The sequence below is a fragment of the Microtus oregoni genome, unplaced genomic scaffold (assembly GCF_018167655.1).
Source record: "Microtus oregoni isolate MIOR12 unplaced genomic scaffold, Mior012 000022F_ref0000154, whole genome shotgun sequence".
NCBI lineage: Eukaryota > Metazoa > Chordata > Mammalia > Rodentia > Cricetidae > Microtus > Microtus oregoni.
The window spans coordinates 2964036-2978770 of NW_024543081.1; the positions used below are offsets into that span (position 1 = coordinate 2964036).

Consider the following 14735-nt stretch of genomic DNA (forward strand, 5'->3'; position numbering starts at 1 on the left):
CTACTTCTGTGACAAGCCATCCATTATTTTGATAAAAAAACTCTTTAGTTAAAATAGACATAATATCATAAAGATCATAAGTGTATTCTTAAATGTAAACAAATAACTCAAATTTTCAAATTTTTTTTAAGCACTGGTGAGACTGCTCAGTTGCCCCCATGCCTCATGCCTGGAGTCTAATCCCCAGAACTCAGATGGTATCAGGGAAGAACTGTCTCCCATGGTTGTTTCTTAATCTCTACGAGCACATCATGGACCCAAACTAAATGCAATTAAAAAATAAGACTTGAGAACTTTGGGTAGATCTGTGGCATGTGCCAATGCATACCACGCTGTGCTGATGGACTGCAGAGAGCTTTCTTTATGGCTTCATGTTTCAGAAGGCTTAAAAATTTACATCACTCATACTTCAGCCAAAGGTATTATCTAAGGCTTGACACAATGGTGCAAAGATCGATTTCTGGAAGTGATTATCCAGTGGTGACCTGGTTCTCTCACTGTAAAATTCCCTCTCGATTCTTAGAGGACTGTTTTCCTACCTATCAGTAATCAATACCATGTAGATTATTTCATTGGGACTTGCAACATGGTGTCTGTTAATCCCTTTTCAGGCTGCTATAATAAAGTTCCTTCGACTGAATAATTTATAAACAACAGAAAGTTATCATGCAATTCTAGAGACTGAGAAGCCCATGATAAAAGTTCCCAGAGGTAGTTTCTAGCTGCCTTTCTATATGCCTTCATGTACTAAAGTACACACGTGCTCTTCATGTTATCTTTTACAAGGCAATAATCTCAATCATAAAGGCGCAGCTTTCCCAAGCTCATCTCCTCCCTAAACCGCAGTCTCTTAATCTTACAATGGGTTAAGTTTAAATGTGTGAACTGGGTGGGAGGGCAAGAATTATAATCATAACAGGATCTGATTTAATAACTTACTATGCTTTTACTAGCTAGAAAAAAATTAAAGCATTAATGTTTTCTATTCAATTTAGCGATCCTGTATTCTGTCTGTAAAAAGGAGAGAGTCGATATGCAGTCTTTTTCCATCCAATATCTTTCTTGGTGTAACTGACACTCAGCATTTGCTTTGGCAACTATAAACACATCAGTCAATCTGCTAAAGTCAATCATTTGTGTTTTAGCTATTTGAATACTACCATCTGTTTCAAATTTAGGGTGCCAATATCAATAACAATAAGATCACTGGCTCTAGGTTCAGATTTCTTTGGAGTTTGCTCTTTGATTAAATACTGCAGGAGGAGGCCATTAGTTAGTTCCTAGCCGCTTAGCCCCAAAATAATCACACAGAAAATGCATTATTAAATTCCTGCTTGGCCCATTAGCTCTAGTTTCTTATTGGCTAACTCTTACATCTTCATTTAAACCATTTCTATTAATCTGTGTATCATCTCGTGGCTGCAGCTTACCGGCTAAAGTTTCAGATATCTATCTCTGGCTGTTCCATGGCTTCTTTCTGACCCCGCCCTTCTTTCTCCCAGCATGCAGCCTAGCTTTCCCCGCCTATTTCTGTTCTTCCCTGCCATAGACTCAAAGCAGTTCTTTATTCATTAACCAATAAAAGCAACACATAGACAGAAGGACCTCCCACACCAAAATACCATTAGAGAGATGTGGCCAAATATTTGCTTTTAAAGTCCTTGAAATATTTACTATTTTTGTCATGTGTGTATTGGTTTAAAAAACATCTAGCCCCCAGACATCTACTGTAACAGGCCTTGTTGAGCAGGTGTGGCTTATGGGAGGAAATGATCAATGAGAGTGAGCTGTGAGGTTTCAGAAGCTCAAGTCAGGCCTAAGAACTCATACTATCTTCACGCTGGCTGCCAAGCTGGATGTAACACTCTCTTCTTCTTGAGCACCATGTCTGCCTGCACGCTGCCATGTTTCACCATGACGATAATGGACTCTGAAACAGTAAGTCAACCCCAATGAAATGTTTGCCATTGTAAGAGTTGCTGTGGTCATGGTGTCTCTTCACAGAAATAGAAATCCTTACTAAAACAATGTGCATAAATAATATTATAAAAGAGATTTATTTCAATATGCATTAAGTTAACAGCTATTGGGTTTTTTGTATTTCTTTGAAATTAATTGATTTTTCTTAATTAGAGAAGCATAATGATTTCAGTGTAATAACCACAGGAGATACAGAAAAGATTATCACTAACTTTCTAGGGTTCTCTCTGTTCCTGAATGTGTAATTATTTTTATTCGTTTTGGAGAGAACATTGCAGAAAAGTACAGAAGAAATCCTTTATCCCTATTGTCCTGAGTGTACCATGCCTGAAACATAAATGAATATGCTTGTGTCTTTCCACAATGCCAGAATTCATTGGATGACAATGAGTCTGCAAGATTTTGCTAAATCTTTCAATTACAGCAGTTTATCACTTAATCCACCTTTCTTAGTAGCCTGGCAGAAGCAAATGCAAGTTCTTTATTCCGATCTTAAAATTACTCATATTAACCTCCATATCACACAGCACATAGAAGATAACTATATCTATCTGTTTATCATCTGTCTATTCATCCATTTATCTATTTATCTGTCTGTCTGTTATCTATCATCTGTCATCTATCTATTCATCTATCATCTATCTATCATCTATCATCTATCTATCTATCTATCTATCTATCTATCTCTATCTTTCTATCTACCTATCTATCATCTATGATTTGCAGAATTAATAGAAGCTAAAGAGGCTGCAGCAGAGTTCAAGAGATTTCAGAAGTGGGCTGAGAAAGAGTCTTGCTAATAAGATAATTATATTAACTGATAAGATAATGATAAGTAAAAAGATTATCTTACTAAAATATAATAAACTAGCCCTGTGCCTGGAGGAAGCTGCTGCTGTAGTTGCTAGAGTTAGGTTTGAGAGGAAGACTGTAGAATTTGTCTGTGAGGTTAATTAAAGGCTGGACCAGTGTTGGGCAAGTCAGGAGCAGAAACAATGGATCAGATCTGTATCCTGTTGAAGGGACAAGTAGATGGGGGAGCAGGCAGTTGAGTGGGCTCTGTCAAGAGCAGTAAACTAAGCCAAACTGTAAAGTCTGAAGTCTTCAGTCTTTGACTCATATACATCAGATATTAGAGAATAAACTGGTGTGGGGCCATGCCTTTATAGTTTTAGGTGTCATTTTATGGGATCCAGAGAAGAGAGTTACATCTTCTCCATAGTCTGGTGTGTCCAATAAGTGCTTGGGCCTTTTTTCTTCTATGTGATTTTAATACGCCCATGTGCCCACCATTTCAGTTCTCCTCAACAAACCTATAGAGTGTCCCCTTTCTGATGTGGGGTTCCCCTCTGTATGTTGTGAATATGTCTTATTGCCATTGGTTAGTAAAGAAGCCGTGCTCAGTCAATGACTTAACAGAGTAAAGCCAGGCAGAAAATCTGAACAGAGATGGAGAGAGAGAGAAAGAGTAGGCAGAGTCAAAGAGACACCGTGTAGCCACCAAAGAAGGAAGATGCCAGATGGAAACTTACCGGTAGGCTACAGTAATGTGGCAATACACAGATTAGTAGAAATGGGTTTAATTTAAGAGTAAGAGTTACTTAATAAGAATTCTAAGCTATTGGTCAAGCAGTGTTGTAACTAATATAGTTTTTGCGTAATTATTTCAGATCTTGGTAGCTGAAAAACGAAAGAGCAGCCTTCACCAACACCTTTCTATCCCCAGGAATATGTCATCTATCAGTCTGTGACAGACAGATGGTTAAGTTTTTGGGCTTTACCAAAAGGCAGTCATCCTTCTACTGAAACTGGGCTCATAACTACTTGAAAAATGAATGGAGTCTCCTGTCTTCTCTTAGAGGAGGGGATTGCAAGGTAGGAGGGGAGAGGGAGAGAGAAACTGGGAGGGGAGGATGGCAGGGAAGCTATGCCTGTGCTTTATTTATTTATTATGTTTAATTAATAAATAAATGAATAAAATACAAAGTCTTTTAGGGCTGTGCACAATCTCAAAACCATGGTTTCATAAACTCTAAAGTAATTTAGAGTAGCGGGGGACTAGGAGTTAGGTAGGAAAAGGAGGTTCCAGGTAGATTAACCTACTTAAACTTTTTAGATAGCTGATTTTCTAATTGATTTTCTTTCCTGTCTAAGGAAACTTAATGCATTTTTTTTTCCTCCCAGAGAGAATTGTTTGGTGGGATTTTCAAATCTCCCACATGAAAAGGGAGGGGCCTTTCATTTCTTTATCTGGATTAGTCAGTATCTCGACAGCCCAAATCAGCCAATTTTGAGAGAGAAAAAGAATCTGTCTTACCCTAAACACATAAAAGTTTTTCCTTTGCTCAACAAACATGGATTCTAGATTCCAGATCTCCTCTCCACTGCAGAGTCTGGTTCTCCATGTGCTTTGTTCATTCTGTCTCTGTCTCTCTATGTCTCTGTCTCTCTGTGTGTGTCTCCTCTCTCTCTCTCTCTCTCTCTCTCTCTCTCTCTCTCTCTCTGTACATGGACATGTCTGCTTTTAGTAAAACTTGGTTGAGTGCTGAAATCTTGGTTTCTCTCCCTTTCTACTCTTTATACTGGTAGAGAAAAAGAATCTGTCCCTGCAACCACAGATGACCCCACCACACTGGCAGCAGTAGGGCATAACCTGATCTCAATTCAATCTTTAAGTGGCTTCCTACTCTGTAATTTATTCAATCAGTCCTTTCATGAAGGACAAATAATGTTTTATTGGCAATCTAACTGTATTGTGATAAATTCCTACAACTGGTGTTTTTGATTAAAGAGCAGACACATATGAGGCTTTGTAGATATCATTGATTCTCTTTAACAGTGATTAAGTGATTTCACACTCCATTGGCACTGTACACAGAAGAACACCCTTTCCCCAAATGACCTGCTTATCAGCTTGAATGGGTGCTACACGGATACCACTTGGGGAATATAATTTAGACGTTTCTTTTTTTCCAAAATGATAGAACCAAAGGAAAATCAAAATGTTACTCACAACTGCTATTTAAAAGCTGATTAAAACCATAGCTGTTCAAATTATGGCTTGGAACGGAAGTGAATTACATCTGCATTCCAGGGTTTGATCCAATTTGTGGAAGAGAAAGCCCAACCATGCATGAAATTGATTACATTAAACCAATGAGCTACCACACGCTTAGGGTGAGGGAAGCTGTAGTGTAGACCTTGGACCCTTCCAAACCTAGAAGCCACAAGAGAAAGGAGAGAGGGCCAGCATCACAGATAGCACACAGTTCCTCATGTTGTGGAGACCCCCATCCATAAAATTATACTTGTTACTACTTCCTAGCTGTAATTTGTTACTGCTATAAGATGTAATGGAAATATCTGTGTTTTCTGATGGTCTTAGATGACCCCCCAAAAAGGTTGTTTGACCCCCAAAGGGGTTCTAGCCCACTGGTTGAGAACTGTTGCATTAAAGGGGCCAGTCACAGCCCTTTCTCTGGTAGTGCTTTTGGAGGTCAGAAAGCTGCTATTTAGTGGATACATGAAGGATAGGATAGCAAAGAGACAGGAAATATTTACATTGACCTTTGTGTCCATTTGGAAACATTTAGAAGATTATAATGACTGTATGCCGAAAATTGGAAGACAAGAAAGAGCATGCATGCTAAGACCATAAAGAGTGATTTAAAACTGTGGTTCTGCCTTCCTAAGGGATAAATTTTTGCTTTGCTTCATTTCTCTGAGGCTGAAAGATTTATCACACTGTTTTGTATCCAACTATTCATGGTCCAAGTATTATGGGAAAGACTGCTGTATTATCTGTTCCCTGGGATGATATAAACCAATGTTTATTAAGCCCTAGTGAGGTACCAGCGGCAGACTAAAGCAATGATTGCAGCTAAGTACAACCTAAGGAGTTTATTGGTTTATTTGCAAAGCGTGGGTGGGAGGTTATTACAGGAACATGGGTGACCCCAAACAGCTACTATGAAATCCCACTTTATCATGGAAGCCGCATAATGCTATCCCTCTTTCCGTTTACTGTCTGGTTCATGACAACAATAGTTCCTCCTAAGACCTCTTGAAGCTAAAGGGGGACATGGGTAAATGATTTCTACAACCACTGAGGAGACTCCTGTGGACCCTTCCCACTCCTTCATTCTTCTACCGGGAAAATGTCAATAGCTCCATTACCATTCTCATAGACCTAGATACTTCTGTACTGTTTTGCTTGATCAGTTGCTGTGACTTCTGAACCAAGAAGATCTGTACTCCAAAACTGATGGGATGATTGTGTTATGCCTGCGGTGGGGGGTATACTGTAATGGAAACTTTTAAAAAATGTAAAATAAAAGATATTTAATTATGTTAGAAATGGATCTGAGGTGTCCGGGAAATGACCAAACAATCCAAAGTCCTTCAGCAAAGCAGACCTGCTTTTATAGAAAGGTGCTGTGCCCGAATAGTGATTCTGAAGCGAGACTGGAACACCTACTGGAAGCCCCACTGGGTTTTTATTCCCAGTGCAAAAGGGGATTCTGTTTCCTCCCTCCGGGTGGTCAGAGGATAGCCTTGCATTCTCATGTAATTGATTTTAAAAGAAAAGGTGTAAATGTGGAACAATTAATTAGCAAGGTAAAATTTCAAGATGTAATCCTGAGTGCCTCTTAGACAAATGTTGATTCCTAAACTTGTCCAGAATCCACAGTTCACAGAGCTGACAGCGCACTTTGGGGAAGAATAACCCCAAGACAAGAGATGCAGACACTTCTTGACTCTTGAAGCCTGGACTTTCCATTTTTAAAGATAGAATTCCATTCGAAAGAAAAAACAGTACATTGCGTTTATGTTCCTCACAGCTATGATTATATTCTAGATCTTTTTACATCTACCTGGCTCTGTTTCCTTTCTTGGTTTCATTCCTTCTTGCTTTAGCCTTCCTGAGGGCCTACAGGGATCACACAAATGAGAGACTCAGATGGGACTCCAATATGGCCATTAAAGTAGCTCTTTCCCACTGTCTCTTCACAGAGAACTCTTGCCCAGAGACCCACCCATGCTGAGGCTGCCTAGGTAGGGGTCCTGCCCATATACTGAGGCTGCCCAGGTAGGGAGACCTGCCCTCGCTGATGCTGCCCAGGTGGGGAGACCTGCCCATGCTGAGGTGCCCAGATAGAGTAGGGGGAGGGGGGATAAGGAAAGGAAGTTGTAAGTTGAATGTTGGTTCCATTCCTTGCAGGATCTTACTATTCATAGCATTGAATGATGGTATCTTTCCAGAGCCTCTCAGCTTATATGTCTTTGCTCTATAGAGACAATCTCTAATAGTGACAAAGGTTTGAAGTCTGGGTCCTATCTCTATGAACTCAAAGGTTAAAGAAAAAACGCTGGGCGGAATACTGTCCTGTTGCTTCCCTATCAGAAGTGACTCTCTCCTGCCTGTGTAATGAAGGATTCTAGTCAGGCTAAAACACCATTCCTTCCTTCTCAGGACTCGAGATTAATTCTCCTACATGCTTTACTTCTGCTCTTTTCAATTCTTTACTGTTCATCTACTCTAGATAGTCCTATCCCTAAGGCTATGGAAATACTTCCTCAGGCAATGAGAAATTTTTTTTGAACATTAGATCCAATAACCTCACACACTTTTACTTTTAACCTACTGAGTATTTAAAACAAAACGTGTTGTGGAATTTTTTTTTGTACAGTGTAAAGATCTGTAACTCAGATTGGTTAATAAAGACCCAAATGTTCAATAGGTAGGCAGGATTTTTGAGGCAGAGAGGTTGCTGGGAAGATGGGCAGAGGCACCGAGAGTTAACAGTCAGATGAAGAGGAAGCAGGATGTGTACAAGATGAGGAAACAAGCCATGAACCTCGGGACAGCACATACATTAATAGAAATAGGTTAATTTAAGTTTTAAGAGCTAATTAGAAACAAGCCTAAGGTATCTGCAGAGCATTCATAATTAATAAGAAATCTCCATGTCGTTTATTTGGGATCTGGGTAGCGGAGCAGAAAATTCCGCCTACGAAAAGGGCCAATGCTATCTGTACAAGCAAGTCATTTGTTGTCTAACACTGACAATCTCAAAGTTTAGGCATTGCTCTTAAAAATAATATTTATTGGTGGGTGGGTGTTGGGTGGGGGGGCTGGGAAACGGACGGACACCGAGGAGAGGTTAGAACCGGCTGAAACCGGCTGGCTCCTGCTGCTCCGCACTTACGGAACCCTTAGGCTGAAAGTGTCATGCCACATTACCTATGTACCTGGAATTACCTTGCCACTCTACTGGGTGTATTCTTGGGCCTGAAGCTGGTCAGAGGCCTGGACGTGTCACAGTCTCGACCCAACTTCCTCCTGCTCCTGGCAGACGACCTGGGCATCGGGGACCTCGGCTGCTATGGCAACAGCACCATCAGGATCCCGAACATTGACCGACTTGCAGAAGGTGGCGTGAGGCTCACACAGCACCTGGCAGCCGAGGCTGTATGCACGCCAAGCAGGGCCGCCTTCCTCACTGGAAGATACCCCATCCGCACAGGCATGACTTCTGGTAATGGCCACCGTGTCCTCCAGTGGGCAGCGGGTGCTGGCGGCCTTCCTGCTGAGGAGATCACATTCGCGAAAATCCTGAAGGAGCAAGGCTACGTCACAGGCCTCATTGGGAAATGGCACCTGGGTCTGAACTGTCACTCTTCCTCTGACCACTGCCACCACCCTCTGAGTCATGGATTTCAGTACTTCCTGGGGATGCCACTGGGCATGATGGGGGACTGCTCCGGGACAGAGCCTTCAGAAAAGCGTGTGACGCTACACCTGTGCACGCTGTACCTGTGCAGCCAGGCATCTGCATTAGCAGCACTCACCCTGGTTTCAGGGAGGCTCACGGGGCTCCTCCGTGCACCACGGTGGCTGCTAGTCCTCATCCTGGCTGCTGCAGCCACCATGTTTGCTGCTTCACGTCATGTTGGTGACCTCATCATATATGCTGATTGTTTCCTCATGAGGAACCACACTGTGATCCAGCAGCCCCTGCACCTGGAGCGGGTCACTGGCCTCATGCTCCGGGAGGCAGAGACCTTCCTGCAGAGGAACAAGCACCACCCCTTCATGCTGTTTGTATCCTTCCTGCACGTGCACGTCCCCCTTGTGACCACTGCAGGCTTCCGGGGGCGGAGTAAGCATGGGCTGTATGGGGACAATGTGGAGGAGATGGACTGGATGGTAGGACGGATCCTGGACGCCTTGGACCGGGAAAGGCTGACAGACAATACGCTCGTATACTTTGCATCTGACCACGGTGGCTCCCTGGAGTCTCGTGTGGGTCACATGCAGCTTGGTGGCTGGAACGGGGTATACAGAGGTGGCAAAGGCATGGGCGGCTGGGAGGGTGGCATCCGCGTTCCTGGTATCTTCCGCTGGCCTGGGGTGCTGCCCGCAGGGCGGGTTGTGGATGAGCCCACGAGCATGATGGATGTGTTCCCCACCGTGGTCCTCCTGGGGTCGGGACTGAGCCAAGGGACAGGGTGATTGATGGGCGGAACCTGCTGCCCCTTCTGCGTGGGGAGACCCCACACTCTGACCATGAGTTCCTGCTGCACTACTGTGAAGTGTTCCTGCATGCTGCGCGCTGGGTGCAGCGCGACCGAGGAAGAGTCTGGAAGGTTCACTTCATGACCCCGAACTTCCACCCAGAAGGGGCCGGCGCCTGCTATGGCAGCGCAGTGTGCCCATGCATCGGGGATGTGACAGAGCATGACCCGCCTCTGCTCTTTGACCTCTCCACGGACCCGGGTGAGACCCGCCCACTGAAGCCTGACTCAGAACCCGAGTTCCACACTGTCGTGGGGAAACTGAAGCAGGAGGCAGCTCAGCAGTGGCATTCACTAAGCCAGATCCACCAGCAGCTGGGCTCCATCTACAACATCTGGCGTCCATGGCTGCAGCCATTCTGCGGGGAGTTCCCAAACTATGGGTGTGACCTCGAGGAGTGACACCCACATTACCCTGGCATGGGACTGAGAGGCAGGGCCCCACATGTCTATCATCTCCAGAACCAGAAGTTATGTTTATCCTAATGCATTATAGGTGTGGGTGCAAGGAGTTCTTTGGGTGAGGTGCAATGTGGGTGCTAGTATAGGGTGTTCCACTAGTGTGGATATGACCTCGAGGATTGACACTCCATACAAGACATCCTTGTGAGTCTGTGGGGTAGGGCTCACATGTCCATCACCTTTAGGATTGGATATTAAGGCCATCACAATGCTTTGTGGGTACTGGTGTAGGGTTATCCACTTGTGTAGGTGTGACCATGAAGAATGACACCCATGTGACACCCACTGGAGACATAGGGGCGAGGTTGAGGTTATGACTGCTAGGAGTGGTGTTCACATGATGCCATGAGGGGCTGAGGGATGATGGGACTTCACCTGTCCATCAGTGTCAGAACTGAACATTATGTCCATAGTAATGCATTGTTGTTGGGTGTTTCTGCAGATTTATGTAGGTGGTTTGACTCAGGAGTGTTAACAGCTAGTTTTGATCTGCCTTGTCTCTAGTACCTTCTGAAGTCTTATCTGAAAGTTTCCTAGGGGTGCAAAATCTATGCAAAATTTGGATTGGGAAAAAATCTAGCAAACCATGACATTCCTTGATGGAACATTTGCATTTGTCATTGTCCCTTTGAGAAGCTTAGATAAGATGTTTTGGGATATGGAAATCAACTTTTTAAAGGTGTAAATTGGATAACAATAAAAATGCCCTTGTCTATGGAAAAAAATAATATTTATTTCACATAAGCATTTGTTTGTGGTATGTATGAATGTTGGAGTGCATGTGCATATAGCTTGCATGGTAGCCTGAGGTTGACATCAAGTGTCCTTCAACAGACATTCCATTGAGTCAGGGTCCTTGCTGAACCCAAAGCTTGCCAATTCCAGGCTTTTGTCTCTCTAGCTCCCAAGTACTGAAAATACAGGGGCCACCATGCTTGACCAACTTTCGTGACTCTAAGGTTATGGACTCTGATCTTTATGATTAAGTGGGAAGGGCATGGCGTGCTGAGTGATTCCCCCCCAGGATGCCTGTGTTTCTTTGTTTATTCTTAATGATTTCTTTTCTTCTCTTCACTTTGTTTGCTTTTGAAAGCTTCATAGGGTAGAGATTATATGCCTATGTTGTGAGGGAAGTATCTCACTGACATTAAGGACAGAGGTGTGAAATCAGTGTCTTGGGATTTAAACAGAAACAGAACTAGTTGACCTGTGAGGTGAAGAGGCCAAACCACTCTGGGGCAGGAAGCAGGGCAGTAGCAGGGAATGGCAGGTCAGGTTCAGGGCCAGACAGGAAACGAACAGGCATTCATGAAGGCTGTATCAATAGCAGGGGACTAAGCTGAGTCTGGGAGTCCTCAGTTCCTACTGCACACACCAGGTATCAGATGATAGGTTGGTACCAGTCCACACCAACACAAAGTTAGGTGTCTATCACATTTTAGGGTACAGATGAGGAGTTAAACCTTTTCTTCAGTCTTGTGGACATGATATGTTCTTAGTCCTAGTTTTCCTGATGTAATTGTAGTATACCCATGTGCTCCTTCCTTTCAATTCCTCCAAAGAAACCTATAGGGTGACTCCCTTTCTATTTCCAGGAATAAATCACTTATACATCTGTGACACACAGGTGGTACTTGGCAGATAGTGCAGTTTCTGCAGCCACCCACGGGCTTCTGTCAGCTTTTTTACCTCAAAATGGACAGAGGCTGCCTGAAGAATGCAGTCTCTTGGGGGAGCTTGCTCACATCCTGAAATAGCAAGTCACTTAAGAGCGCTGGAACCATGCTGGGGGTGCTAGCCGGGATCCTTCCCTGAGACAGATAAAAAAAATGGCTGTTTGGGAAAGCAACAGACCTTTACTCAGAGACTGAAAGTGAGAGGAGGCTTTACTGAGGCGGTGGACACCTTTTGTCATGATAGGAGGGGAAACCAAGGGTTGGAGTCCATTCCCCACTTTGGGTTAAGCGTTTTGTAAGGTCCCATGCCCTTCCATTTTCTTATTGTATGACCCAAATGTTTGTCCTTCAGTGAGCCTTTTTTCTCCCCACTGTTTTTTTTTTCCATGAGAAAGGGAGAAGGTGTCTTAGCAATCCCAAACCCTGTTTCCCTAACTTCATCTACCTGCTTAAGTTTCCCTTAGTGGGGCATAGCCTGATCTCAACAACCATTTAAACTCTGGCCAGTGAAATAATCACCCCAACAATATCTGAAGCACCAGATAGTGTTCCCCATCTCTTTGTGCTATGCTGAACTGCACAGAGATGCTTAAAGGATAAACCTGAAGATATTGACAGATGCCTTAACCATCTGCTTCTTTTGAAGGTCAGAGGAGGCAGATAGGGGAGACATTCTCTCCTTTAGAGGTTCTATTTCTTGCCTCTATCTTCCTCCTTGCAATCATCATAGAATTTGGCCTTCACTTTCTCTTCACTTCCTGCTACAAGGCATTCTCAAGAGTTAAGATGAACTTCATCCTAAGACCCCAAGAAAAAGAGGCTAATGTTTTACTACAATACTGCCTGATGTTAGTACAAAGTAGGGGATGGTGAAAATTTGGCCAAAGGATGGAAGTTTAATATAGCTGAACCTGTTGTGTAAAAAACAAGGGAAAGGTCTAATGTGCCTTGTGTTCAGGACATCATGACTGTCTACTAGGAAAGAAAGGGGACTACCCAAAGAGAAACAAACAAACAAACAAACAAATGAATAAAAAAGCAAAACTTGTGATACCTTAGATGACACTGTGTCCAACCCTAAATTTCAAACATCAGGTGATGAAGACCAGAGAAATTATCCCTTTCCCCTCCACAAAGCTCCACCCCACCTCTACATTTTCCTGTTTATCCCCAAGTGACTAGAGAAAGACAGAGACAGAGAGGTAGAGACACAGAGAGACAGAGAGACCCCAACCATACAGGGCATACTAGGTTTGGAGATTCTTATCAACCATTCTTTCCTATGCTCATAGCACTTCCCTTAGGAGAAATGCCTCACTTTAGGGGGACAATTCAAGTCTCAGTTCTTTCCTTAGACACAGACATTCAACAATGCAAGAAGCTCAGATGGTTCTTTGAGTGTTTATGCAGACATAGCAATAACTCCCAGACGTTAGTCTTAGTTTATCAACATACATAAATAGACCTGTACTTAGTCTATTTACCATACCCCTGGAGAAAACAAGAAGATTTTGGAGGAAGCTAAAGTATGCAAGATGAATTACTTAGTAGAAATCTTAAAGTCCACTTGCCTAGTGCACAGGTCATCCCAATTCAAGAACCCACTTATTGGAATTGCAATACTCCAGCAGGAACCTATAGCTGTAGACTAATGGTAGAAAGGTTTATTGTAGGAATGGAAAACTGCCTAAAGAAAATCCCTTTACAAAGACAAAATCAGAGAGACCACTCAAGAAACGGGAGAAAATCCTGCCCTATTTACAACACGAAAATAAGCAGATTAACTTTCTTGGCCACTATGTCTAGGACCCAATTTTGCCAGGAGCCATTCTTTACCAGGCAGATGGTATATATATATATATATATATATATATATATATATATATATTCCTTGCAGGGAAGGTTCAAATCAAAATGCTATCAGGATCTTAAACTTCCTAATCTCCCAAGGCAACCAAGCATCTCAGAATATGACCCAGATAGCTCAACAAGAAGTGCAATAACTGGGCTGTTTTGACATTGCAGCAAGACAGTGATGCCCTTCCAAATTAGGCCACAATCCAACTAGTGCTACCAAAGACAAGTAGATTTGATCCTTTGGGGGCATGGCTAACTATTGCCTTAAATTTGCCAATTTTAGATTAAAGTCAAAACCTTCCCTGAAGTTGTCAAGGGCTTGTTAGAGAGTCCCTCGTAGTCATATGGACAGGGCATATGCCAATATACCCTCACAAACATACCTAGAGAGATTTCTCTCTGAAGCATTTTTGATTTGAACAATCTGAAGCAAAGATATCTTGCAAGCAGATGAGTACATCTCTCTCAGTCTGCAGAGATCTGAATTGAAGATTAGTTTGAGAGTCCTCAGGGAGTAGCCATAGTAACTGAAGGCTTGAAAGATGCTAATATGGGCATCATCTTACCCGTCCTCAAAGCTTCAGTTACTCTGTAGGCAGAGAGGACAAGAAGTGAAAAAGCCCAGAGGCAAAAGTATGTGGGGCATGTCATAATAATATCCAAGAAGACCAGTGTGCTACAGTCAATGGAGCCTAAGAGAAATAAAGAAGAACTGAGTGAAAAAAAATGCTTGGGCAGGGAATGTTTAAGCACCAGAAAGAAATTAGCTTTACTCCAACTGAAGTGCAAAGCAGTCAGGAGGGTTAACAGGCAAGTGAGAGAACTGTGCTGTTTTCATTTAGCGTTCCTTTAGTTAGCATATAAAGTAATCGCTCTTACAGAATTTTCAAACATACTTGCATTTTTATTGTATTTATTGTTTTTCCCTCCACACCTTATATGCCTATTCTACCATCTGGGGAAACATGGAGAATATTATCAACCAAAACTTGCTCAGGAAGCATAAATAAGAGTTCCAGAACTATTAGGAATTATCCAACTCTCCAAATATTTAGATATTTCTCAATTGGTTATTTCTTAATCTGATCAATCTAACAATTGAGACAGTGCCCTAAGAGCAAGATTTTGTTTTTCCTCCACGAATAACAAAAAGGGCTTTTGGAGACTGGCATGCTCAGTGCT

The 14735-nt window shown here is 42.8% G+C and overlaps 1 protein-coding gene across 1 annotated transcript; it reads left to right on the top strand.

Moving 5' to 3' along the window:
- Positions 1-8137: 8137 nt before the first annotated feature.
- Positions 8138-10733, top strand: LOC121461289 (arylsulfatase L-like). The gene is given in 2 exon segments (XM_041672285.1): positions 8138-9473; positions 9476-10733. Coding segments are annotated over 2 exon segments (1746 nt in total). The 5' UTR covers positions 8138-8212; the 3' UTR covers positions 9961-10733.
- The last annotated feature ends 4002 nt before the right edge of the window (positions 10734-14735 follow it).